Below are 27647 nucleotides of genomic sequence, written 5' to 3' on the forward strand. Positions count from 1 at the left end.
TGTGACGTAAACACATACGCGACGAGAGCCACCGTGAGCAGATTTGCGTTTTTACCCTTTAGACGGGAACGCGACGGTGGAGCGTTTTTAAGATTTCCACTCTGGAGGGTGGTTTCACTTTTTTGTGTTTTTAAGCCTCCAAAACGCCGTCGCCGTGTAAGTGAAAGGCACATCCGAAAAAATATTTTTTTCGTTTTCACCTGGAATCGTTCTCGTGTAAACAGGGCCTTAAATACTTTTATAGAGAGTACATTATGATTTTATGTCAGAGGTGTTATTTTTCTTAGTCATCTTTTCCTGTGTTCTTAAAATATACCTGACACCTGAGCAATGTTCTGTATAGCACTGAATGTCTATGGTGACAATACCGTAAAAAATAGCTTAAATAAAAAAAAAAACAAGGTATGTGGAGAGTGTTGACCTTGACCATTTCTTTAAGACATTTAATAAGCATACAATTCTTGCCTCAGTCTTCAAACAATCATGTAACCGTTTATAAGTCTAACTTTCCAAGGTACCATCTAAATTGAACGGGTATCACAGAATGAAGAGTTTCATTAGTCACATTAGCTAAAGGACACTAGTCTTTTCCACTTCATGCCATTTTGAATTGTGAAACAGTTTTATTTCCAGACTATGGGGTGAAACTCTTTCTTCTCATTATTATAATCAAAATAGTTGTCATGCTTTAGTTTGTTACATATAAAAAAAAAAAAAGTCGACAAGTACACTTCAAAGACAGAAAGCAGATTTGAAGTCAACCAAATTTTAACAAAAGTTCTGCAGGGCAGTCTGAGCGAGGGCTAAAAAGGATCAAAAGTCAGACAGACTTTTTCACCAGAGGCCTGTCGTGTCAGCCATGTCTTCCAAAGTGAAGGCCAATAGACATATTCGAAGAAATAAGAATATCCTCACAAAAGCCAAGGAGCAGACAAACAAACACAAGCAAATGTCAAGCAGGGCTGCACTTCAGCAATTGCCTCTCTGTCTAAGCACCCAGGGGTATTTATCTTAGGTCCCCTGTCAAAACGGCTCGGCCATTCCTTGCAACTAATCCTACTAAACTGACTCTCTCAACTTAGATCAATGGGGCACAACGCTAAGCACTTCTGACAGATACATACATCCACAGCACATCCCAGTCCCTAAACTCTACCCACCTCTGAACGCACGAGTAGACCCCGCAGTCCCCCAACCCTCTGCCCCTTTCTCACTTACTCGTTTAGACAAGATCACAGATTCAGATATGACAGTCACAGCCTCTGAAAATTTAATACCACTCTGAGGAAAATCTCTCAGGATTACTATAACTCCGTTAACCTGTTTATCGTGCTCTTTATTCTATAGGTTTGAATAATAAATCACTTTTGCTTTCCTTTCAGGGAGCGAGCTGGAACTTAATGATCTCCCACCTCCGACCCCTTCAGTCTCTCTCCCTGCACTCGCTCCCCGTCTCTTTCGCTCTCTCTCTCTCTCTCTCCCTCCTTCAGTGGCGTAATGCGCCGCTTGCCTCACAGAGCTACTGGTGGTCAGGGGGCTGCGAATGTTATCTGATTTTCCAGAGAGGGGTTTGGAGCTGGACTAAAGAGGCTAGGACAATAACAGGAAGCGGCTGGGCTGGGCTGATCACTTTTGCCACTGGAGTGGCCTGATTGTGAGCAGCTCTGTTGGACCTCAGACAGGTTCACATGCAGCTGGAATCAGACACCGCTGACCTGAAATTGAGGAGGATATAACTCGACTTTCAAATCAAAGGGGATTTTCAAATCAAGAACGACTGTTGAAGGGACCAAGACTCCGGTAGGTGATTGTTTATGTATATGTTATATATAGATATATATATTATGCATATAAATGTCTTTCTATGGATATATAGTCAAATCCATGTTCATTCGAAATTTTTACATCTTTTAATGACTGTATAATACTGTATGTGTGTGATTTACTTTAAATTATATTAAGTCATATTTCTAAAATGTATCTTTACAAAAAAAAAAAAAAAACACTGAATGATGCTTCCTGGACTAATAGGAAGGAAATTCCCAAGGAATACTGATTACCCAAGGGAAAACGTTGAACTTATCTGGATGTAACATTTTACTTAGGAACAGAGAAACAATAATAAATCCTTACACCATCTGTCCTGCTTTTTCTTGAAACAGCACAGCAGTTACAGGTTATTCTTAATGTCTCATCCCATATGCCCCTGTAGGAATGATGTTTTAAGAGATGCAGAAATCAGTTCTATCTTATCAGACAATGAAAGCCGATGAGACAAATTATTAAAGGTCATGTAAAACAGCACAGTTCAGTCTATAAATAATATAAAACATGCTTGACGCTATGCATATACTTGTAAATGAAGAGAGGTGTACCAGATGAGTCAGAGGTGGGAACAGGTGCAATGCACACACTTCAGACAATGACACCTTTAACAGGTCTCTGGAACTTGTGACATGGAAGATATGGGATATAATGGAGGGGAGTGTTGATGTATATCAGGCTGAATTTCATAGAGGAGAGAGTAGGCAGACTGCAGATTGCTGGAAGCTGCTCCATGATTAATCCTATTTTAATCTAAACCACACACACACACACACACACACACACACACACACACACACACACACACACAAACTTTCAAATGACTGTAAACAACAATTGCTTTGGAAATGGTGTGCTTTTTAGTAATGTCAAATGATAAGAACATTTTTTCTATTAAACACTTCAGTGTCAATGTAATGAGACTATGATGAGTCTCAGCTAGAAAGCTGTTGATAGCACTGCATTAAATTAAAAAAAAAAATTATGCTGAAAGAGGTGGGTGGGAATAAGAAAGAAAAATATGTGATGGTTAACTTCAGACTTGTTTGATTAATGTTTGATCAGACTTCAAATGATCTACTCTGTTTCCTATGAAAAATGTGATAGAAAGGAAGGATGAGAGAGTGTTAGAACTAAACTGCAGTAAGGCTGTTGTTTTTAATATTGCCCAACCCTTACGAAAAATAACTTTATTCAAGTGTTCTATTAGTATACTTCTTTTCAACTAAAAATAAGAAAACATACTTTCAGTCTACATTTTATATACTTCTCAGAAATATACTTAAAATTACACTTCAGAATACTTGACTTATACTGAGAGAAAAGTCCAAGTATGTTTGACCTATACTTGTACTCAATCTTTTGATCGAGATATACTTAAAAGTATAATTAAGTAAATATATATTTTTTTACATAGTTTTTCATATACATATATATTTCATATCTGAATTTTTTGTGTAGGCTAGTCCACTGCTAGTGTACATAGGAATACTTTAATTCTAATTACTTCTTCCCCAGCATACGCTCTATGCACGGACACTGCTGACGTATTTCCGGTTGGATCTCAGCCAGCATCTTTACTTCCGCATGGCGCGAAGTGTATAGCGGCAAAACTTTAATAAAATTAATTTTCTCAGAAACGGAGACAACGATTTTAGAAACTGATTCGCTAGTGGGATTTCGCACGATATGAGAGAATACTCACCCTCAAAGTTGTCGATGTAGGTCGAAATATATAATTTAAAGCCCTTCTCTTTCTTTCTCTTATGTGTGACAGCTAACTGTCTCACAGTGTTGTTAACATCATTCACGTTAACCGCAGGAAGTTTTTGTAAACAGCGAGTGTAATTTGCCATTATCTCCACCTAATGCAAAACCGGCTTCTGTCGCAGCACCGGATGTAACTGGGCGGGCTCAGGGCTGAGACAAAACGCGGAAGCGATCGTGCATAGAGCCTATTGACTGAATTTTCCAGCTATCCATGTTTTCACTGTTATCCGGTAGAGGGTGCTATGACACATCTTCTAGTACAACATCTCCTGATCAAAAGACAGGAGAAGAAGAAGCTGAAACAAGTGATAAAAGATTGCTCACTTAAATGTAAATTAATCTGATCATCAAACATTAAACAGCGTGTAAATCAAAACTACTTAATGTTACCAAATGAAATGAAGCGTAACCCATGAAGAGAAAACGACTGTGAAGCTTTGGGGTTGTTGGACTCGATCTACTCCATTTTTGTTTTGATAACGTTAATCGTTCTGAATCTGATCAAGGAGTAGTCTTGACAAAAATGAGTTTTTTTTTCAACTTGTTTGTTTAAAATGTTGCCTTTCTTTATGAAACTTACCAACATTCAAGTGTTGATAAAAAATGATGCATGAAGCTAATAAAATGTTTTTAAAATTAAAGTACAGTTAAAGGTATTTTTAAAGTATAAAACATAACATTTGAACATAGTAGTATAGGCCTACTGCAAGTGTAAAAATCATATAAATAGTAAACTAATGTTAAGCTCACTTAAAGAAAACTTGTATAAAACTACTAAACTAGTAGTTTACTGAGAGTATAGCCTACTTTGAAGTGTACTTTCATAAACTAAAAATTTGCTACAAGTATTAAAATAGCAAACTACTAGTATACCCATAAGTTCAATTGCAGTACTTGAAAAACGTAATTATGTTGTGCACTCAGTCTCTCTAGTTGTGCACTAAAAGTTTACTAATGTTACACTTATACACTTAAACATATACTTTTATATACTAAAAGTGGGCCACTTTAGTCCTAAGCGGTATTAAAATAGTACACTTACAAGTTTATTACTACATATTGATGTTAGTATACTTACTACATAATTATACTTCAAAATATACTTGAACATTACTTAAGTAGCCTATACTTCATAAAATGAACTTGAAGAATACTTATATTTCGTGAGGGAATATAACTCAACCAGAAGTGTTTCTCGCTAAATATATGAGCCATAGGCACAAGCCCATCAAAAGTTTATACAGACAAGAAGTTAAAATCGAGTTCCCAACATTTATAAAACAATTTGGCTTGTACAATATTTTGTACCAGTGAAACCAACAGAAAGAAGCCAAATTAGAATCAGCATTTGGAAATGATGTCTTTCATTTATTTATTTATTTATTTTATTTCATTTTTATGAATTAAACAACTCAAACATACTTAAAATACTTTTTTTATCTGAAATAACCCATTTAACAATTTTTTTTTTTTTTACTTCATTTATACTTATTTCATTTATGCATTTCTACTTAAATAACTTTTTTGGCATAAAAAGTTCTTCAAAATTGAGTCAAGAATCCTAGTTTTCTCTATAGAATCCCATTGAACCATTGAGTGTATGGTACTGGGACATTTGCATTTTGACCTTTTTTTTTTTTTTTTGAAAAAGTTATTTATTAAGTTGTTTAAGTATAATAACTGGTTTGAATCTTATAGCTTAGCAAAATACTGGATAATGAACAGCATTTCCCTTTTGTCCTATTTTTTTTTTAAACAGACATGAATAGACAGGAACATCTGAGTAGGAATAAACTTAAAGTGTATAGCATATTTATTACGCAATGCCCATACATTTCTGAACCCGTTGTTATGAAGTGATGGGATTTTATACCTTATGTGAAAGTGATCATTTTGAGTGGAAGAGTCTCAAGCACAACCCTCAAGCAAAGATTTAGCAATTTGGGAACACTTAAGAAGCATAATCCACCTCATCTTAATATAATCATCTAAATGAGTCTAATGTAAGAATGGTCCATCAAGCTAAAGCCTGTTATCTGGGATGGGAATATTCTCTGAATTTTTCAGGCACATAGTAGTCTGGATAATGCATTAGTATAGGCTTTTACAGTGTCACACAGAGTGACCAGTTTCCCATGATTTAAAAGCATGCAGTCGAAAGATTGTGCGACAGGAGGAATCCTAATGAGACAGACAATTTAATGAAGGGATTTTATAGTCAGAGATAGAAATAGATTTCTTTCTTTCTTTTTTCTTTCAGTCACACTTTATATTAGGTGTCTTTAACATCAAAAAAATTGTTAGGTACAATGTACTTATTGTGTTTATGCAAAAACACTTGCTGCTATTGAGGTGTGATACTGCTAGGGACAGGTTTGGTGGTATGCACTGTAAAAATGTATATGAACTACTCGGTTACTCACGTAACCTCAGTTCCCTGAGTTAGGGAACGAGTATTGCGTAGCTATACGCAGCGGGGAAACTCCTTTTCCTCGATTTACTGAAGCCTTTATGTAAAGCGCATTTGCAGCTGCACAGCTAGAACATGAGCGTCTGGCTCGCTCATAGGCTGCGCTGCGGCAACTGCACATCCAATGGCGCGGGCGCCTCTGACGTACGACCAATGAGAACACTCTGCGTCATACACGTCAGAGCCCGCCAAGGGGGCGTGACCTCAGTCTATAATAGCCCCCGAATTCGCCATTATAGCAGGTTTAACGACTGAAGCGACAACTTGCCATGTTACCATAGTGCGGCTGGCTACGCAATACTCGTTCCCTAACTCAGGGAACTGAGGTTACGTGAGTAACCGAGTAGTTCCCTTTCGAACGGTCACTTCGTATTGCGTAGCTATACGCAGTGGGGACGCCATGCAAAACGCCGCACTGAGTAACTGGCTGTCACTGCAACTCAGGACCCCTGAGCGTACAGAACAAGCCATAACCGCATAATTTATGTAAAAATAGACCAGACACCGTCAGGTCTCAGTAGTATACATCAGTAGAAATACCCAATATACTACACCAATGAACCCAGACTCTGTCGGGGTTATTAGTATACGAACATATACCCAGTCAAGTGGGTTTATATATGAAATCTTAACCAGCTAAAGCGGGTTGATATCTGTTATGGAACATAACCGGCCGAAGCGGGTTTTATATATGTATGGAATTTATATATGTCATATAACCGGCCAAAGCGGGTTTTATATATGTCATATAACCGGCCAAAAGCGGGTTTATATATATATAAATATAACCAGCCACAGCGGGTTTATGTATGAACTACAACCGGCCAGCAGCGGGTTTCATGTATATATGTGAATGTGATTGTGCACAGTAATATATGACAAGACCGGCCACCAACGGGTCTTAATCATACCGAAAGCACCTTCGCCTGCAGGGAAGGCACTTCCATATTATAAAAACTCATAAATGTGGAAGGCGAGGACCAGCCGGCCGCATCACAAATATCACTAATGGGAATGCCAGATGACCAAGCCCATGACGAGGCCATACCTCTGGTTGAATGTGCCTTGACGCCTATAGGGCAAACTTGACCCGCTGCGGTATAAGCCATAGAAATAGCATCCACTATCCATCTAGACAGTCTTTGCTTAGTGACTGGATCCCCCTTGGATCTACCACCAAAGCAGACAAAAAGCTGTTCTGATTGTCTAAAAGACGCAGAACGCTCCAGATAGATTCTCAGCGCTCTGACAGGGCAGAGAAGATTAACCTCTCCATCCTCTGCAGAAGGAGGGAGGGCTGATAACGTCACCACCTGTGCTCTGAACGGTGTTGAGAGCACTTTAGGAACGTAACCATGTCTGGGCTTGAGGACGACTCTGGAGTCATCTGGACCCCACTCCAAACATGCAGGGCTCACAGAGAGTGCCTGCAGATCTCCCACTCGCTTGATAGATGCCAAAGCCATAAGGAGAGCGGTCTTCAGCGAGAGGGGTTTTAGATCAACCGATTGGAGCGGTTCGAAAGGTGGACCTTTCAGAGCCCCCAGGACCGTGGAGAGGTCCCAAGATGGCACAGATGGAGGTCCTGAGGGGTTCATTCTCCTAGCACCTTTAAGGAATCTGACGACCAGGTCGTTTCTTCCTAGTGACTGGCCAGCCACCAGAACATGATGTGCTGCTATGGCTGCCACATACACTTTGAGCGTGGATGGGGAGCGACCCGCATCCAGCAGCTCCTGTAAGAATGAGAGAACTACAGATATCTCACATGACTCTGGGTCAGCCTGATTTTTCGAGCACCAGCTGGAAAAACCTGACCATTTCGAAGCGTAAAGGCGCCGAGTCGACGGGGCCCTGGCTTCAGATATAGTGCTTAAGACCTTCTCCGGAAGGTCTTTGGGTACCCGTTGAGGGGCCACACATGGAGGGCCCATAAATCGGGTCTCGGATGCCACAATGTCCCGTTCGCCTGTGTGAGGAGGTCTTTCCTCAGTGGGACAGGCCATGGGATTGTGTCCGATAACTGAACCAGTTCCGGGAACCACGGTCTGGTTTTCCAGAGAGGGGCCACCAGAAGGACTGGGCACCCGCTCTCTCTGACCCGTTTGATGACTTGTGGAATCATCGAGACGGGGGGAAAGGCATAAAGGGGACGGTTGGGCCAGACATGGGCCAGCGCGTCCCTGTCCTTCGAGAAGAACAATTTGCAGTGGGTGTTGATTCTCGAGGCGAACAGGTCGACTTCGGCCTCGCCAAACACCTTCCATATCAGACTGACCCTCTGTGGGTTCAGGGACCACTCGCCGAGGGGAGTGTTGCCCCGTGAAAGCATATCCGCGCCCACATTCTGGATGCCCGGTATATGCGCTGCTCTCAGAGAGCTCAGGTTGGTTTGTGCCCATAAGAGGAGGTCTCTCGCCATCGCATGCAGGTTTCCTGACCTGATGCCCCCCTGGCGATTTATGTAGGCCACCACTGATATATTGTCTGTGCGGACTAAAACGTGGTGACCCCTGAGGTTCGACAGAAATGCTTTCAGGGCCAATCCAACTGCTTTCATCTCCAGACAGTTGATATGTAAGCTCTGCTCCATGCTCGACCAGAGGCCGGATGCAGGCATGCCCTCGTGCAGCGCTCCCCAACCCAGGTTGGACGCATCTGTAAGAACCATTTTCCTTCTGGAAATTGTTCCCATTGTCACCCCCTCGTGGTACCAGTTCTGCGCTCGCCAGGGAATCAGGGTTCTTAAACAACCGTGATTTACCATAACGCGCAAGTTGCCTGACTGCCATGCGTGAGTTGGCACACGTCGTTTCGGCCAATGCTGCAGCGGGCGCATGCGCAGTAATCCCAAGCGGAGTACTGGCGATGCTGCTGCCATGAGACCAAGCAGTTTCTGAAATTTCTTCAGTGGCGCGTGCTCGCGCGCTCTGAAAGTGCCTGTAAGCGCTCGCACTGAGAGCGCGCGCTCTGGTGTGAGTCGCGCTGTCATCGCTCTCGAGTCTAAAACTGTACCCAGAAAGATCACACTCTGGCTGGGGGTCAGTTTGCTTTTTGAAACATTGATTGTGAAACCCAGGCATTTTAGATGGCTGAGAATCAAATCCCTGTGAGCTAATAGCTCGGTTCTCGACTGTGCCAGCACCAGCCAGTCGTCGAGATAATTTAACACACGCACTCCCTGATGTCTCAGAGGAGAAAGCGCTGCATCCACACACTTCGTGAATGTACGGGGTGCTAACGATAGACCGAACGGCAGAACGGTGTATTGATAAGCTTGGCCCTCGAAGGCGAATCTCAAGAATGGCCTGTGACGAGGGTTTATCTGAATGTGAAAGTAAGCGTCTTTCAGATCCATTGTGACAAACCAATCCCCCGTGCGCACTTGCGCGAGGATATGTTTGATAGTTAACATTTTGAACGGCCGTCTCATGAGAGCTTTGTTCAAATGTCTCAAATCTAGAATGGGTCTGAGACCGCCGTCTTTTTTCGGAATCAGAAAATAGCGGCTGTAAAAACCCATGTGTTTTAGCGCGGGGGGGACTAATTCTATCGCCCCTTTTGCTAATAGATTCTGTACTTCGGTGCGAAGCACGTGACCCACGTTGCTTTTCACCGAAGTCTCGAGAACCGCCTGAAATTTCGGGGGTCTGCGAGCGAATTGGAGCGAGTAACCTCGCTTTATAGTGTTTATGACCCAACTCGACACACCGGGGATAGCTTGCCAGGCTAGAACACGTGTGGCTAGGGCTTGACACACTTACTGGGGCTGGTCGCCTAATGTAGGGGGACCGGATACCCTTATCATGTGATTTGTGCATACATTGAGTATTGGACTGACTGTACAAGCATTCGCGTGTGGGGAAGTCAGTGTTACAACAGGGGAGGGGCCGCCTAGTGAAGGGGGACCTGATACCCTTATATTGTGATTTGTGCACACATTGAGTATTGGACTGACTGTACAAGCATTTGCGTGTAGGGAAGGCAGTATTATAACGGGGGAGGGGCCGCCTGATGAAGGGGGACCGTGAACCCACGTGTTGTGTTTGTGAAACATACTCTTTTTGTGCTTTATATGGGTCGCCGTGAAAACGGCGTTTGTTTGCAAGAACGCGCTTACTGTTGCGGGCCTGTTTGCAGTAATAAAATCCCCAGCCACCTGAACTGAACAAGGGGCTGTGGGAAGTTTTGTTGACTTCTTCGAGGGTGGTCCGGCGAGTGCGGGACCCGTGCCCGTGAGGAGTTTGGCCTGGTAAACCTGCAGCACGGCCATCGTGTGCAGGGCCGATGCAGCCTGACCGGAGGCGGAATACGCGCGTCCGGCGAGGGCTGAAGTGCTACGGCACGGCTTGTTGGGATGCACAGCTCTAGTTCGCCAGCTAGCAGCTGTGTTCGGGCAGAGATGAGCGGCCAACGCCTCTTCGAGGGGCGGCAACGACTCATAGCCTTTTTCCGCTGCTCCGTCCACGGAGGAGAGCGTCGCGAAAACTGCGGGGCCTCGTGTAGAATAAGGAGTGCGCCAGGCCTTGGTAAGCTCCTCGTGTACCTCAGGAAAAAATGGCGCTGGCTTGTGACGAGGGGCCTGTTGGTGCCCTGGCAGAAACCAGCCATCCAGCCGACTTCGAGGGGGTTCAGCGGGCGCGGCCCACTCGAGCTCGAGGTCCGCTACGGCCTGCGTCAGGATCCGAAGCATTTCCGCGTCGGAGTTAGTCCTGGTAGCTGAGGCGTTGGGCGTCGGCTGGGAAGCCATGACGGGGTCGAAAGAGCCCGGCCATTCTTCCTCAGACGCAGCGATAGACAGGCTGTCGTCGTGCTCGCTAGGCCCGCCGAAGGAGACGAGGCCCGCCACGTGGGGGGGGCGCTGATCTCCCTCGAACAGGACCGGAGATGAACGGGTTGGAGAGAGTGAGGCACGCGGGGACGAGGCCGGCGTGCGTTCACTAACATCCATGTTCTCCGGCTGCCGTTGGCTGCGGCGCTTCTTCTTCCTTGGCTGAAGTAGGGCCGGAAAAGGAAGCGCGGGAGAGGCGGCGTCGCCGTCACGGGAGAGGGCTAGCCGAGTTCGCAGCACGGAGATAGGCATGCTCTCGCAGGCCGCACATCCGCCGGCAGACAGTGCATTCTCCGCGTGGTGAAGTCCCAGGCATGGAATGCAGCTAGCGTGTTCGTCCGCCTCGTGCAGCTTGCATCCGCACGTGGCGCAGGTCTTAACATGAGGCATTTGAACAACGCTCGTACAAATAATACAACAATTAGCAATGAAAAGGATATCGCCGGATAGCCACAGGAGAGACGGCGTCAGGAGAAACACGGTGAAATGTGTCGTCTGCTGAACTGTAGCTGGCTCAGGCTGAAGGCTTGTTCGACGGCGAAGGCTCAATAAATGGTCAGAGACGTGAAGTTTGTCGCTGAAGGAGTAAAATCTGCTATAATGGCGAATTCGGGGGCTATTATAGACTGAGGTCACGCCCCCTTGGCGGGCTCTGACGTGTATGACGCAGAGTGTTCTCATTGGTCGTACGTCGGAGGCGCCCGCGCCATTGGATGTGCAGTTGCCGCAGCGCAGCCTATGAGCGAGCCAGACGCTCATGTTCTAGCTGTGCAGCTGCAAATGCGCTTTACATAAAGGCTTCAGTAAATCGAGGAAAAGGAGTTTCCCCACTGCGTATAGCTACGCAATACGAAGTGACCGTTCGAAAGGGAACAATAAGTTATGACTACATCAAAATAAGTTAAGCAAACATTTTTACAGGTTATACAAGATTCAACTCATTTTTTAAAAGTCAGTTTAATTGTCATTTAAGTTTAAAAAATGAAGGCAGCAACATTATTTACAGTGTGTGTAGATTGTTACATGCAGGTTTTTTTACATTTAAGTACAATGTAAACACATGTATGTACACAATAATTACATTAGTATATAATAATTAAGGACTTTCTTTCTTTGCAATATTAAACACACCTAGGTATGTGAGGCTAAAGTAACCATGTTTGAAAGACATGACTTTGTGTATATATTTGTGTTCTATTGTTCCATTCACATGGTCCACAGATGATGAAACTGTCTGCCTGGAGGCAGATGACTGAGCCTGGATGCTGGGCAGGTATCCTGGTCGTTTTATGTACCCTCAGCATGGGAGCTGATGTCCAGCGAGCTCTGAAAACACCCTCCATGCCGAGCACAGTACTCCACAGACACAAGAGAGATTGGAAATGGGATAAACTTTATGTGTATGAGGAAACACCTTCAAAAACCCCACCTGAAAAAATTGGAAAGGTAAAGGTTCTAAACCATTATGATAATCGACTACTTTTTCAAATTTACTTCAGAGGTTATTGAAGAGTCTTCTGAGGTGTTACTATATATAGTTTAGAAAGGCCTAATGAACAGAATCTTTATCATCTTTGTTTGACATTATGCTTTCTTTTTTATATCCCACTTTTCTCTTTCTTTCTCTTTTTAGCTAGAGAATACACTTTTCTCTGTGTCCGCAAGATATAATCTCTCTGGAGAAGGTGCTAATGACATTTTTACTGTAAATGACAATGGGGATATCTTGGTCAATGCAATACTGGACCGGGAGAAGAAAAGTACCTACACGCTCTCAGCTTCAATAATCAACATTAAAAACAGGAAGCTGATGGACAAAGATGATACGTTTGTTATAGTGGTCCTGGATATTAATGACAATAGCCCTATTTTTCCACCTGACCTCTCTGGATCTATCAGCGAGTCCTCTATAGCAGGTAACAGTGTATCATAAGTTTTTTTTTTTTTCATGCTGGCCATATGTGTGGACAGATTCACCAATATAAAGACAGATGAATTGGTACAACTTGAGCTTGAAATCATGGTTAATGTGGATGTTGCAATACTCTAAAACAATACAAAATAACAGCATTATTTTATTTTATGCAAGGTCAAAAAAGATAAAAATCAATATACTTCTAATATTTTTTCTAGTTATACTAAGAAACACTTCCTTGGAACTACTATGATTTTTATTTTTGTGCTTATGTTTACATTATGTTTGTAGGATCGAAAGTAATGACAGTAAATGCGACTGATGCTGATGATCCCACCACACAAAATGGAAAGATTGAGTACAGACTGCTAAATGGGACAGACCTCTTCAACATCAACAATGAAGGTATAAATATTTACAGTATGTTCATACACACACACACAACCATCAGATTGGGGTCAGTAGGTTTTTGTAAAGTTTTTAAATACGTAGTTTATGCTCATCAGGGCTACATTTATTTGATGAAGAATAAATTAATTTTTAATCTATCTTCCTATGAGGGCATTCGGGAATTTTTTCGCATCATTGCTCCAGTCTTCAGTGTCACACAATTCTTACGAAATCATGCTGATTTGGTGCTCAAGAAACATTTATTGTTATTATCAATGTTAAAAACAGTTGGCCTGGTTGATGTTTTATTGGAAACTATTATACGTCTTTATCTCTGATGTACAGAAAGTTAAAAAGCAACAGCATTTACTAAGTTTATGAAATATTATGAAATAGAAATCTTTTTGTAACATTATAAAAAAATGTTTTATTATTTATTTATTTATTTTTAGGTGAAATCATTGCATTGAAAAGTGACCTGGACCGTGAGAAACAGAGTCAGTACCTAATTGCTATACAAGCTAAAGATATGCCAGGAATTACGACTGGGAATTATGCTACTACCATTGTGACCATCAACATTAATGACATAAATGACAATATTGCCACCTTCAAGAAAGGTAAGTCAACTTAAAAAACTGTAACTGAATATTTTGTAAAGACTCACTGCATGTTAGAATGGAGTACTTTTAGAGGTAATGCCAACAGAACGTAATTTTTTCCTGCAGGAAAATACCATTTTAATGTGAAAGAAGACAGCGAAATCGGATTTAAAATTGGCATATTAGAGGTGGAGGACAAAGACGAGACACAAAACAAAGATCCAACTTTTACTATACAACATCAGTATGATGAAATGTTTGGCATCAAACCAAGTAATGAGAAAGATGGAATTCTTAGCCTCAAAGTGGTAAGTATTTCAAGCTTTAATTCTTGGTTATTAACCAACTGTTTTTTTTTTGTTTTTTTTTAGAATGCTTTTTTCTTTTTTTCTTTATTCAAAAACACAGTCTAGCATAAAGTATTTTACAACAATGCAATGTGAAAAACATTCTGCCATTCTTATTGTAATTTGCATTTTACAGATCCAAAAATAATAATACCTGAAATGTGACCCTGGATCACAAAACCAGTCTTAAGTAGCACGCGTATATTTGTGTGAATAGCCAACAATACATTGTGTGGGTCAAAATTATCATTTTTTCTTTTATGCCAAAAATCATTAGGATATTAAGTAAAGATCATGTTCCATGAAGATATTTAGTAAATTTCCTACCGTAAATGTATAAAACATTTATTTTTGTGAGTGAGTGCAGCACAATCGCGAACATAAATGGACAACTTTAAAGGTGATTTTCTCAATGTTTCGATTTTTTTGTACCCTCAGATTCCGGATTTTTAAATAGTTGTATCTCGGCCAAATAATTTCCTATCCTAACAAACCATGCATCAATGGCAAGCTTATTTATTCAGCTTTCTAGTGATGTATAAATCTGAATTTCCAAATACGACCCATATGACTGGTTTTGTCATCCAGGGTCACAAATAAAAATAATTAATTCATGAGTTCTACTGTATGACTGGTGCATTGTAATTCTGAACAATTTACTGAATTTGCCTGCAAATTAATATATGATGTACTTCAGTTTAATAAAAAGAAAAAATAATTGTATCACATTTCCAGGATGTCCTTTTATATTATGTAAGGTAACAAAGACGGAGACATATGTCTGAACAGGGTTTTCGCAAAAGTAATTATCAGGAGGAAACGTAATCCTTAAATCCTCTACTCCCCCCAAAAAAAGAAAATGCATACTAAAGGGGCACCACATTTCCAAATAGACTCTATAAAAAAAAGCCTTAAAAAGCCTTAAAAAGAAGCCATAAAAGTTTTTTCCATTGCCATGTGTTCTATAGTAAATGTAACCAATGACATGTTTAATACATGCAATTGTTGTGGTTTCCAGTTTTGAAGAAAAGCTTTCTTGGCAAAGCTTTAGAGCAATATAAACTGGTTGTAAGTAATGTGATGTAGAGTCAATCTCTGAAAGAATAGCGGGAAGGGGATATGAATATTTAAGTCTGAGCAATGCTGTTAATGATTTGAATCAAAGTTGAAATTTAAGCTCTTGTGCCTTTATCTCATTTTTATTTCCAATCCCTTACAGCCTCTAGACTATGAAAAAGTAAAGACGTACACTTTTAGTGTAAAGGTGGACGAGCACACAGTGTCTACAAAAACAGATAACCAAGGACCTAACCTGCTGAAGAGAGCCGAAGTTTCCATCAATGTAATTGATGTTGATGAACCACCTGTTTTCAGCCAAACTGAATACATGTTCAGGATCTACGAGGGCCCCTTCAAGAACCCAGTCATTGGAGCTGTTTCAGCAAGAGATCCAGATAGTACCAATTTCAAAATACGGTATAAACGGAACTGCATTTTTATTCATGTATCAAAAAAGATGAAAGGCTTTCTGTGTTCTGCACTGTCATAAAGGTTAAAGAGTAAATAGATGGAAATAATACTGAAGTTTAATCTAAGGATGCCTTTAGGTACTCTATTGAAGACCCAAACTGTCCTGTAGCTGTGGATGCTGTACAAGGGCATCTGTCTTTGAAGTGGCAACTTGACAGAGAGCAAGAATCCTCATACACATTCCAGGTTACAGCACATGAGGATAAACCAAATGGTAGGATTTAAACAAGCTTTCACAACTTAACCATTTGCACTACCAAATCAAAAGTCTGCGCAAATCTTCATTTAAAAAAAAAAAACTATTTTCTTTTCCACATTTTAGAAAATCACTGAAGGCACACACCACAAATGCCAGAATGGGAATATTTTTTTTCAGGAAATAAGTTGCACTTTTTATATTATTATTATTATTAAATGAAATGTTTAATTCATGCATAAGGACAATTTATATTTGTAATAATAATTTAAGAATTTTAGTGTAAGCCTTTCAACATAATATTTACATAATTCATAAAAGTGTGTCCAAACATTTAGTATTTGTGTTTCCAAAATATAAACTGTATCGGGCTATTGTGATTTCAGTGTTAATAATATACTGGGGGGATCACAAGGTCACTGAATTAAGTCTGGCTAAACTATCTAAACAAGGATTTGTTTCAAGAAATCCAACAAAATGTGGCTTCTGGATACTGTTTTGTTGTGTTAATTATGCTAATTATTGTCATTGTTGTTGTTTGCAACTTTGGTTAGTACTTTGGTTTAATTAAAAATTAACGTAGTAGCAAACATTGGTAGTTCAAATGTTTTTATATAAGACGAAAAAAAACTAGATATATACTGTATGAACTTTTGATGGAGTTCAGGCAAATAGAAGTAGTTAATAATAGGTTCGACAAGATTAAATAAAATAGGCATCTCATCATCATCATTATAATCATCATCACAGACAACTTGTAAAAAAACTATTGTTTTGTTTTTCTTATCTAATTCCTCAGGCCTAAAGTCCTATGCAATGGTTAAACTACAGGTTCTTGACATTAACGACAATGAACCAGAACTAACTAATGGGAGCTACGTGTATGTTTGTGAGAGTGATAAACCTGGAACAGTAAGGAATTATCTAAATACATTTCACATTATTAAATTTATAATGATTTTCCTTTAGATATCTATTTCCATAATCCTTATTATATTACCCTTTTGCAGATCATTGGGACTATTGGTGCCTACGACAAGGATGAAAATTCAGGCAGGTTCCGCTTCACCCTGGCAAAAAAGAGCTCAAACTTTACCCTTCATGATAACCAAAGTAAGAAAAACTATGTTCACTAAAATTGATCCATGGAGTAGTGCTAATAATCTTCATTCAATTTCTCTACTAAAGGATCTCTGTTACATCCAGTCAGGAATGAAACGGAGAGTGAATCCAATCGCAAGCACATTTAATTAAACAAATACAAAAACAAGAAATCCAGGGAACTCAGAACAGGACAGGAGTAACATAAAACAACAACCGACAGCCAACAACTAAAACACAGGGGTTTAAATACACAAACAAGCTAAACAAGATAACAAGGGGGCGTGGTTAATAAGAAACACCTGGGGAGACTAATAAACATAGATGAGGAACACCTGTGGACACTGAGCAACAACAAACAAAAGACAAGACATGGCAGGATCACATGACAAACAAGGGATAACGTGATATACAAGACACAACAAAAACCCACACGTAACATAGCCCCCCCCCCCCCCCCCTATGGGCGGCTCCCGACGCCCCTAGAAACAAACACACTAAAGTTCAGGAGGGTGGTGAAGTGGAGGCGGTCTTGGGGGAGGGACGGAGGGCCAGGTTCGTACAGGGGACCAGGGCAGAGACGACCCCTCGGGCGGCCACGGCGGAGAAGACAGTCCATCGGGCGGCCAGGGCGGAGAAGACAGTCCATCGGGCGGCCACGGTGGAGAAGACAGTCCATCGGGGGGCCAGGGCGGAGAAGACAGTCCATCGGGCGGCCAGGGCGGAGACGACCCCTCGGGCGGCCAGGGCGGAGACGACCCCTCGGGCGGCCAGGGCGGAGACGACCCCTCGGGCGGCCAGGGCGGAGACGACCCCTCGGGCGGCCAGGGCGGAGACGACCCCTCGGGCGGCCAGGGCGGAGACGACCCCTCGGGCGGCCAGGGCGGAGACGACCCCTCGGGCGGCCAGGGCGGAGACGACCCCTCGGGCGGCCAGGGCGGAGACGACCCCTCGGGCGGCCAGGGCGGAGACGACCCCTCGGGCGGCCAGGGCGGAGACGACCCCTCGGGCGGCCAGGGCGGAGACGACCCCTCGGGCGGCCAGGGCGGAGACGACCCCTCGGGCGGCCAGGGCGGAGAAGACCCCTCGGGCGGCCAGGGCGGAGAAGACCCCTCGGGCGGCCAGGGCGGCGAAGACCCTTCGGGCGGCCAGGGCGGCGAAAACACCGGCTCGGGAACAGCAGACACCGGCTCGGGAACAGCAGACACCGGCTCGGGAACAGCAGACACCGGCTCGGGAACAGCAGACACCGGCTCGGGAACAGCAGACACCGGCTCGGGAACAGCAGACACCGGCTCGGGAACAGCAGACACCGGCTCGGGAACAGCAGACACCGGCTCGGGAACAGCAGACACCGGCTCGGGAACAGCAGACAACGGCTCGGGAACAGCAGACAACGGCTCGGGAACAGCAGACAACACACTCACTGGTTGGGGAACAGCAGACAACACACTCACTGGTTGGGGAACAGACAACACACACACTGGCTCGGGAACAGACAACACACACACTGGCTCGGGAACAGGCAACACACACACTGGCTCGGGAACAGGCAACACACACACTGGCTCGGGAACAGGCAACACACACACTGGCTCGGGAACAGGCAACACACACACTGGCTCGGGAACAGGCAACACACACACTGGCTCGGGAACAGGCAACACACACACTGGCTCGGGAACAGGCAACACACACACTGGCTCGGGAACAGGCAACACAGACACTGGCTCCGGCTCAGGAACAGACACTGGCTCCGGCTCAGGAACAGACACTGGCTCCGGCTCAGGAACAGACACTGGCTCCGGCTCAGGAACAGACACTGGCTCCGGCTCAGGAACAGACACTGGCTCCGGCTCAGGAACAGACACTGGCTCCGGCTCAGGAACAGACACTGGCTCCGGCTCAGGAACAGACACCAGAACAGAAACAGCCACAAGGACAAACGTAAACACAGAAACAAACATATAGCGATCAGGTTCAGGCGTGACTTGAACAGTCTCTGGATCGGCAGACGTGACTTGAACCGTCTCTGGATCGGCAGACGTGACTTGAACCGTCTCTGGATCGGCAGACGTGACTTGAACCGTCTCTGGATCGGCAGACGTGACTTGAACCGTCTCTGGATCGGCAGACGTGACTTGAACCGTCTCTGGATCGGCAGACGTGACTTGAACCGTCTCTGGATCGGCAGACGTGACTTGAACAGTCTCTGGATCGGCAGACGTGACTTGAACAGTCTCTGGATCGGCAGACGTGACTTGAACAGTCTCTGGATCGGCAGACGTGACTTGAACAGTCTCTGGATCGGCAGACGTGACTTGAACAGTCTCTGGATCGGCAGACGTGACTTGAACAGTCTCTGGATCGGCAGACGTGACTTGAACCGTCTCTGGATCGGCAGACGTGACTTGAACAGTCTCTGGATCGGCAGACGTGACTTGAACAGTCTCTGGATCGGACGGGACCAGCGGCGAGGACTCTGGGCTGACAGGAAGTACAGGGAGGACTTCCAGGCATTGCGGGACGCGGGAAGTCCTCTTCCTCCTCCGTCTCCGAGAGCGAGAGGGCGCTGGGCTGGACGGAACCAGCGGTGAGGGCGCTGTGCTGGACGGGACCAGCGGTGAGGGCGCTGTGCTGGACGGGACCAGCGGTGAGGGCGCTGTGCTGGACGGGACCAGCGGTGAGGGCGCTGTGCTGGACGGGACCAGCGGTGAGGGCGCTGTGCTGGACGGGACCAGCAGTGAGGGCGCTGTGCTGGACGGGACCAGCGGTGAGGGCGCTGTGCTGGACGGGACCAGCGGTGAGGGCGCTGTGCTGGACGGGACCAGCGGTGAAGGCTCTGTGCTGGACGGGACCAGCGGTGAAGGCTCTGTGCTGGACGGGACCAGCGGTGAAGGCTCTGGCTGGACGTGGCTGACGTGAGGCTCTGGCTGGACGTGGCTGACGTGAGGCTCTGGCTGGACGTGGCTGACGTGAGGCTCTGGCTGGATGTGGCTGACGTGAGGCTCTGGCTGGACGTGGCTGACGTGAGGCTCTGGCTGGACGTGGCTGACGTGAGGCTCTGGCTGGACGTGGCTGACGTGAGGCTCTGGCTGGACGTGGCTGACGTGAAGCTCTGGCTGGACGTGGCTGACGTGAAGCTCTGGCTGGACGTGGCTGACGTGAAGCTCTGGCTGGTCGTGGCTGACGTGAAGCTCTGGCTGGACGTGGCTGACGTGAAGCTCTGGCTGGACGTGGCTGACGGGAAGCTCTGGCTGGACGTGGCTGATGTGATGAGGATTGGGCTGGACGCAGAGATGTTGACTCTGAGAAAGTTGTCTGGACCCATATCCTCCCCTGTGACCTCCACGGAACCCCCGGAAAATCGCTTTGCGGGTTCCCACAAAGGCCTGTTCGTCGAACTCCATGCTCATGCTGGGAAGATCAGGCGAGATTCGTACTGCTGGATTCATTTGAGGTCGGTTGTTCTGTTACATCCAGTCAGGAATGAAACGGAGAGTGAATCCAATCGCAAGCACATTTAATTAAACAAATACAAAAACAGGAAATCCAGGGAACTCAGAACAGGACAGGAGTAACATAAAACAACAACCGACAGCCAAAACTGAAACACAGGGGTTTAAATACACAGACAAACAAGCTAAACAAGATAACAAGGGGGCGTGGTTAATAAGAAACACCTGGGGAGACTAATAAACATAGATGAGGAACACCTGTGGACACTGAGCAACAACAAACAAAAGACAAGACATGGCAGGATCACATGACAAACAAGGGATAACGTGATATACAAGACACAATAAAAACCCACACGTAACAATCACAGACTGAATACAGAAAATTCTGCTTTGTCATCACAGGAAAATCTTACCGATGCCAAATTTTTGAACAGTAGTGTACATGTTTTAAACTATTTATTAATGTAATCTATAAAATTATGCATTTTATTCCTAGCCTGGCCATGTATTCAGTGACAACAGAATGTTGTTGTTTTTTACAACTACAGCAGGCTTTCCTCAAAATGTACTGGAAGAGCATTTAATTTCATGCTGCACGAATGCCAAAGTGAAGATTACTCTTCCTACTATTGTGTGTGAAATGGGATATTTTTAGGCCTGGTTGCATTGAATTGTCACAAGAATCTCAGCAACATTTCCCTCAAAGCATCAACAGAAAACAAAAGCAGTTAAATGACAAAAATAGCAGTGGTGATAAAAAATTGTTAGCTTTGCACCTGTGGCAAACATAGTCAGTCATTTCCCTTGAATAAAAGCAAAATGAATGACTGCATCTCTTCAATTATTAATATTCATTGTAGACAACACTTCGAGCATTGTGCTGAAGCAAGGAGGTTTCAGTACAGAGCACTCAGTGGAACATGTGCTTGAAATCGAAATCGCTGATGGAGGTACACCAGAAAGGAAGAGCATTAACCTACTCCAGATTAAAGTGTGCAAATGTCAGCCGGAACGACGGATGGAGTACTGCATGGCCTACGCCCAGACCGGAATGAGCGTCAGCGCCCTCTTAGCCATTCTTCTCTGCATCGTCACCATCCTGGGTACGTTTACACACATATCTTATCTCATTTGCTTTTCTTCTTTCTGTTGCAAAGATATCCTTGCTAGGCCAATGACACATTCTTTATTCTTCTGTGTTTTTTTAAAGGTGCCCTAGAATGTTTTTTTTTATTATTTTATAATGTTTCCTGGGTTACCCTTATAATGTTAGTATGTTTTTTAGATAAAAAATAATCATAATTTAGAAATAAATGGCATTTTTCCTAGCCTGCTTTTAGCCTCTGATTTGAACACTCAGTTTAAAGGGGCGTGTCTGCTGTGGGATTCAGTGTAACAGCGGCCACTGCTGTGATTGGCTGACATGCTTGCATATGAAATAGCTACGCATTAGATGTGAAACTCTCTCCCGAAATACTTTTACTACTGCTATTATACGTTTTTACTATAACAGCTATCGAGATTAACGAATCGTGAGATGTTTTTAAAGTATTTAGATCTATTCCCATCACATAAAATGTTGCCGTGATGAGCATTGAGCAGATGACAGTGTGTTGATCGCGAGAATGAAGATCTTATCATTGCAAAGCAGTTTCTGCACTCTCTAATGCTTTCACCAATGCAAACACGATGATGTAAATACAGTAAGAGCTTCGTTGTGCAGTAACGTGCGCCATTGATTTCATAACGAGTTTGGCAAGTGTCCAGATAAACTCGCGCTGTGTGGAAAGATTGTTCTTTGATCGCTTTCTGTATATAATTTGTTCACAATTTAAATACGATTATTTTCATCCTACTAAAAGAAACGATGTGAAGCTGATATTTTAGTCACTGGCTTGACTTACTAATGCATAAACAGTATTGAACGATTTTGAGAGAAAGGTTACCTGTCTGAACTTGAACAATTACACATCAGAAAGTGTTGCTTGGTAGCTCGATCCGAGGCCAGCTCTGTATTGGCCCAAGTTGAGGAAACAGTCGGTGAAATGTTTGGAAATTTCCAGAGAAAATAAAATTAACCCATTGTTTCTTCAGAGCCTCAGATGAAGGAACTAAAAAATACTTTTGTGTTCATGTGTACATCCACACTGAGCAACTGCCATGCTTCGGCTGCGCAGTTCCGCCTGGCATTGAGGGCTGGCATTATGCAAATATTTGGAGGCGTACATATTAATGATCCCGACTATTGCGTCACAGTCGGTATTGTGTGGAGAACCGACCGTTTTTCAGGGGTGTTTTTTATAAACGTGAATTAAATGAGAACGCGAAAACAGTCCAGTTTGAGATTCACTCTATGTCATGTCCATGCACTGAACTCTTGTTATTTGACTATACCAAGGTAAATTCAATTTTGAATTATAGGTCACCTTTAAGGCAAAAAAAGGAAACACATTTTTAAAAACCAAAAGCATCATTTAATTAGGCCCAGCAAAACAGGTTATGAAGGATTCATGACATGACATGAGAGTTATCATATTAATAATACATGCAAACATTTTAAATCCTGTCTTTGAGGGAAGGCTTCTCTCCATAATTTCCCAAGTGGAGGCAGTGTTTGTTTAATTCACAATCTTTGGATCCTTTAAGTGGTGTGATTGAATAAATAACCCAGGGAGCGAACAGTCCAAATAAGAGCATGTAAGAGAGGCACTTAGCTCCATATTCTCTGTCATTGTCATTGTTGGTTAGTTCACTGTATGTGATGAGATGTTTGTGCACAAATAAAGGTACAAACGATGTCACTGCACGGTACCTTTTTTTAAAGTTACACTTGTGTACATTATTATTAACTCTAAAAGGTCCATATTACTACAGACATATTATTCTTCTGTTGCAAGTTGCTTTGGATAAAGGCATCTGCTAAATGCACAAGTGTAAATGTAAAGTACCTAAATGGAACTGATATCAGATTTTGTACTTTTTTTTTGAGTGTGAGATAAAGACATTTTGCTTGCGTCTGTACACCTTTTCTGAAGTAGAAGTTTATGCTTGCATTTCTGTATGTGAGAAACAAGAGAGGAGTGATGACAATTAAAAGACAATCCACTGATCTGCACTCACAAAATGAGATTTTCATGAAAAGTGTTGAGGTTCATGTACTCCCATGATAATGAGAGACTTTCAATACTACAGCTATTTTAAAATTTCACAGGTTCCACTTTATGTTCTTTTACTTGTGCTGTCAATACAAATTTTCTTAATGAGTTTAGATTACAGAAATAAACAGGAAGATATTAAAATGATTATTTGTGAAAGAAAGAAAGAAAGAAAGAAAGAAAGAGACAAATGCTAAGAGACAAAAAAGAGAGATTATATTGATATTGTGTTTATTTTCTCATATATTAGTCATCGTCATCCTCATTGTGTTGCGGAGGCGCTATCAGAAAGACGTGTTGGTCACCAAGTCGTCTGGCGAGATCCACGAGCAGCTGGTGAGATATGACGAAGAGGGTGGTGGAGAGATGGACACAAATGGTTATGACGTTTCCATCCTGACCTCCGCCTGTCACGACAGCAGCTTTCGGCCTGGCGCTGGGCCTTCAATTTATGCCATAGTGAAGAAACCTCCTGCTTGTAAGGGTGACATGGCCATGATGATCGAGGTGAAGAAGGATGAGGCGGACCATGACCGTGATGGGATTCCCTACGATACTTTACACATCTATGGTTATGAGGGTTCTGAATCCCTGGCCGGTTCCCTCAGCTCTTTGGACTCGTCCTCCAGTGGATCCAATTTGGATTACGACTTCTTAAATGAGTGGGGACCTCGTTTCAGGACCCTGGCTCAGCTCTATGGAGTAGACGGCTCTGATACCGATAGCTCCTACTGATCCTTTACTGAAGCCCATTGTTAGCAGCTGGTCGTCCTAGGAAGACACATGGAGACTGCTGTCTTCTCTTCATGGGAATTTTTGTAAGGGTCCCTTTAAGAAAGTGATTAAGAAGTGCCAATACTTGTTTGCTTTAAGCATTGTTATGAAATTATGATGAGCACTACTACTGTATTTGTAATTTTCATCGAATAAGTGTATGTTGGTAGAATAACGTGCCCTGGTCTTTTAGACTGTTTTTTGTAGGTGGAATTTTATAAAACAACATTGGACACTGGTTGGACAAACTCACTTTTATGCTGTATTATCTTTTTAGCAGATTTGAATTCGTGTTAACACAATATACAGTATGTTTTCTTTTTAGCTCACACAATTTTGTGGAGGATTTTTTTTTTTCTTATTGCCTATATTGTATTACTCAACCCAATCTCGTGAAAAAGCGTAACCATTTTACTTTTTGGCAAATTGATAAATAATTTGTATGAATTAGTATGATAAGATTCGTGTGAAAACATTACCCACCCCTAAATCTAACTGTCAGGGAGTGGTAAATAGACCGCATAAAAAACATACAATTACAAATGATCATACAAATTAAAAAGAATTTGCATCCAATTCACCAAAACGTGAAAGTTATGAGTCGCAATATTTCTGTAAAAACCTTCAGTTTGTGTTTATCTCTTTTTTTCTATGTATACAAGTGTTTTCTGGACTCTTGTCAGAGTAATTGTGAAGCCAGCATTGTTCAGCAGACTCTTCTCATCAGGAAAACTACTGTATTGCCATGGGAGCAACAGAGGAAGTGGTGATAACAGTACTTTGAAAGAATTAAAGGCTACTCCAAGTTTATTTGACAGAAATCATCAGCACATCGATTGTTATGTATAAAGCCCAAATCTCAAAGGTCAACCAATAATAAGGCAATTGCAGACGTCTCAGGAAATGTGTAGTGAGTTGTATGCCTGTTGAAATGCGAGAAGTGGTCTCAATAACTGTACTACCATGTGAATCATAAGCGTGGCTATTTAACAGCATCGAATGGGAATAACGCAAAGCTGAAATTGCTAAATGTTATTTTGATGATTGTTGAAACCAAAACATGTTGCAGGCCAGCCAGTGTCTTGACACTATTGTTCATCTTTCATTCAAGACTAAATAGACAAAAGGATCTCCTTCCATTGAAAAAATGTGTAAACTGTCTTTATACCTTAAACAATTTACCTCTGTGCACAAACCTATTTCCACCATTAACCATGGGCACAATTTGTGGAAGCCACCTTCTTCCTTCCCTGTAGGGAATTACATGCCAACTACTGTTCTACCGTCTTGTTTAAAATGACCAGCTCCATCACTGAAATGTCAACTTCCTGTCTGTGTGAGCACAAGGAAACGCACTTACTGTTCCCTTATCTTTCAAGTTAAGGAACAGATTGAAACCGTTTTCCTGTTTTCTTGTCTTGGAGGGATAAAGAAAGAAAACTTAGGATAGCAGGGAAATGCTAAAGAACAACATAAATCACACTGTCTTGGTCATAAAGCATTGTTCTTCAAGACAAAAGGTGCTGCTCTTGAATGTGTTTAGTTTTTTTTCACCATACAATTTAATTTGACTGTACATCTATTTTCATCTTTTTCTTAAATTATTTTAGGTGAATATCTTATAGTTCTTATGTATCTTTATCATTTTGATTGTAGAATTTGATGTTTAATCAATATTCTTTATCACTGCTGGCAAATACTATTACTTAAATTAAAATCATAGACTGCTCATTCTCATAAACGAAATGTATTATATTACTCAAGTAAAATAATGTATAGAAAAACTGGAACTGTTTAACTGAAATAAGTGGGGGCCTTCAATAGACTGTATATGTGATTGTTCCATATTGTTATTATATTTCATCTTAGTATGTATGCTTTGAATTAGCGCTTCTTGACATAATGGCCTGTTTAAAAGTGTATAGTGTGATGTATGAAAATTTTTCTACACAAACAGATGTTTCTGAGATTTGATAAGGAGGAGGTCCAGTAGATGTCAGTGTAGGGCAGTCAGACTAAACATTTCAGTATGCGGTTCTTTTGTATGTGTCAGAGGGTAAATAATATGTGCCTTTTTTCTATTGTTTCTATTGTTAAAATAAAAAAAATAGTTTTCTCTTTTAAAACTGCCAATTTTGTATTTGAATAAACTTCATGTTCAATAAAATGCTTTCACTATCCTTCATTTAAAATAAATTGTAGAATACAGTTTAATGAGAAAAACGTCATGTTTTTATCTTCATGTTTTAATGACAAAATATGAAATAAGGGCTCTTTTACCTCTGAACAATAAAGTGTAAAGATAGGAGAGTGTGTGTGTGTCTCATTTAATCAATGTTGTCTGGGTAGCAGAACGTGCCCTGAGGTGAAAATTCATAATGTCTGTTGTTTATCGAGCAAACAAACAGATCACACAGATAGCAGCATGTTAGTGGAAATTCCACAGTGATGTCACGCCTAACACATCTGTGAGACACCCAGCTGGGACTTCCTGAGGCTTCAGACTCAGTCATTAGTATTCACAGATCAAAGGGCTTTCTTACAATGAACACAGAGATGATGCTATATAATGAGGAAAAATGTACATGATTTATCATTACCATTTTCTTGTACTTTCTTCTAAACGAGTATTATATTCAGTAACATTAGTTACACATCTGTGCAAGAGTTTGGGGTCAGTAAGACTGAAATACGTATTTTTGCTTATCAATGCAGCATTTATTTAATCAAAAATCATCTCAGAATGTGTATGCAAACCGTTTCCCTGAGAAGGGGAATGAGGTGCTGTATCTTCTTGTTGACGCTATGGGCAATGGCATCAGCGTGGCCAGTTTCTTAAGCATGTGTAAACACACAGCAATAATCATTGGCAGATGGCAGTCCATGACATCACATGCAAAGTGTCTATGCTCTATAGCTTCTATTCCTCCTTTGTGGGACAGACCTCTGCCCAAATCCCCAAGAGCGTTTCTATAAGGGGGGATACACAACATAGCCTCGGGTATGCTCTTGTATCCGTCAAATATTGCCTGAGAAAGCTCTTAGGGTGTAGTGTTGCTTTCCTCAAAATTATGACTAAATATCGTCGTCAACAAACCTTTATCACGTGACGAAAACGAGACGAGACGCAGCGTAAATGCTGGTCATGTGACGATGACTATAATTAAAGGAATAATGCAATATTGTTGACGAATAAAAATGAGACTAAATGTGGTTTGCAAAATAAAAACTTTGCTAAAATGTCTCTTCATTTTTGTTGACCAAAACGAGACGAGACAAAA

At 42.5% G+C, this 27647-nt stretch overlaps 1 protein-coding gene across 1 annotated transcript; it reads left to right on the top strand.

The window, feature by feature from the left end:
- The first annotated feature begins 1488 nt into the window (after positions 1–1488).
- cdh5 (cadherin 5) lies at positions 1489–26674 on the top strand. The gene is made up of 12 exons (XM_077229279.1): positions 1489–1800; positions 12117–12341; positions 12529–12811; positions 13102–13215; positions 13653–13820; positions 13929–14110; positions 15369–15625; positions 15757–15893; positions 16675–16787; positions 16886–16988; positions 21298–21540; positions 23843–26674. Exons 2-12 carry the CDS (start codon positions 12117–12119, stop codon positions 24325–24327), a joined length of 2310 nt encoding a protein of 769 aa, XP_077085394.1. The 5' UTR covers positions 1489–1800; the 3' UTR covers positions 24328–26674.
- Positions 26675–27647: the final 973 nt, after the last annotated feature.

The sequence above is a fragment of the Siphateles boraxobius genome, unplaced genomic scaffold (assembly GCF_051911475.1).
Source record: "Siphateles boraxobius isolate OS27281-9 unplaced genomic scaffold, OSU_SipBor_1 130, whole genome shotgun sequence".
In the NCBI taxonomy this organism is placed as follows: Eukaryota; Metazoa; Chordata; class Actinopteri; order Cypriniformes; family Leuciscidae; genus Siphateles; species Siphateles boraxobius.

What these genes read in the sequence shown, in the direction of transcription:
- cdh5 (XM_077229279.1), top strand. Translation starts at nt 12,117, where the DNA reads ATGATGAAACTGTCTGCCTGGAGGCAGATGACTGAGCCTGGATGCTGG. An exon ending in TATTGCCACCTTCAAGAAAG is followed by an intron (nt 13,821 to 13,928) that starts GTAAGTCAACTT and finishes TTTTTCCTGCAG; the next exon opens with GAAAATACCATTTTAATGTG. An exon ending in AGAGTGATAAACCTGGAACA is followed by an intron (nt 16,788 to 16,885) that starts GTAAGGAATTAT and finishes ACCCTTTTGCAG; the next exon opens with ATCATTGGGACTATTGGTGC.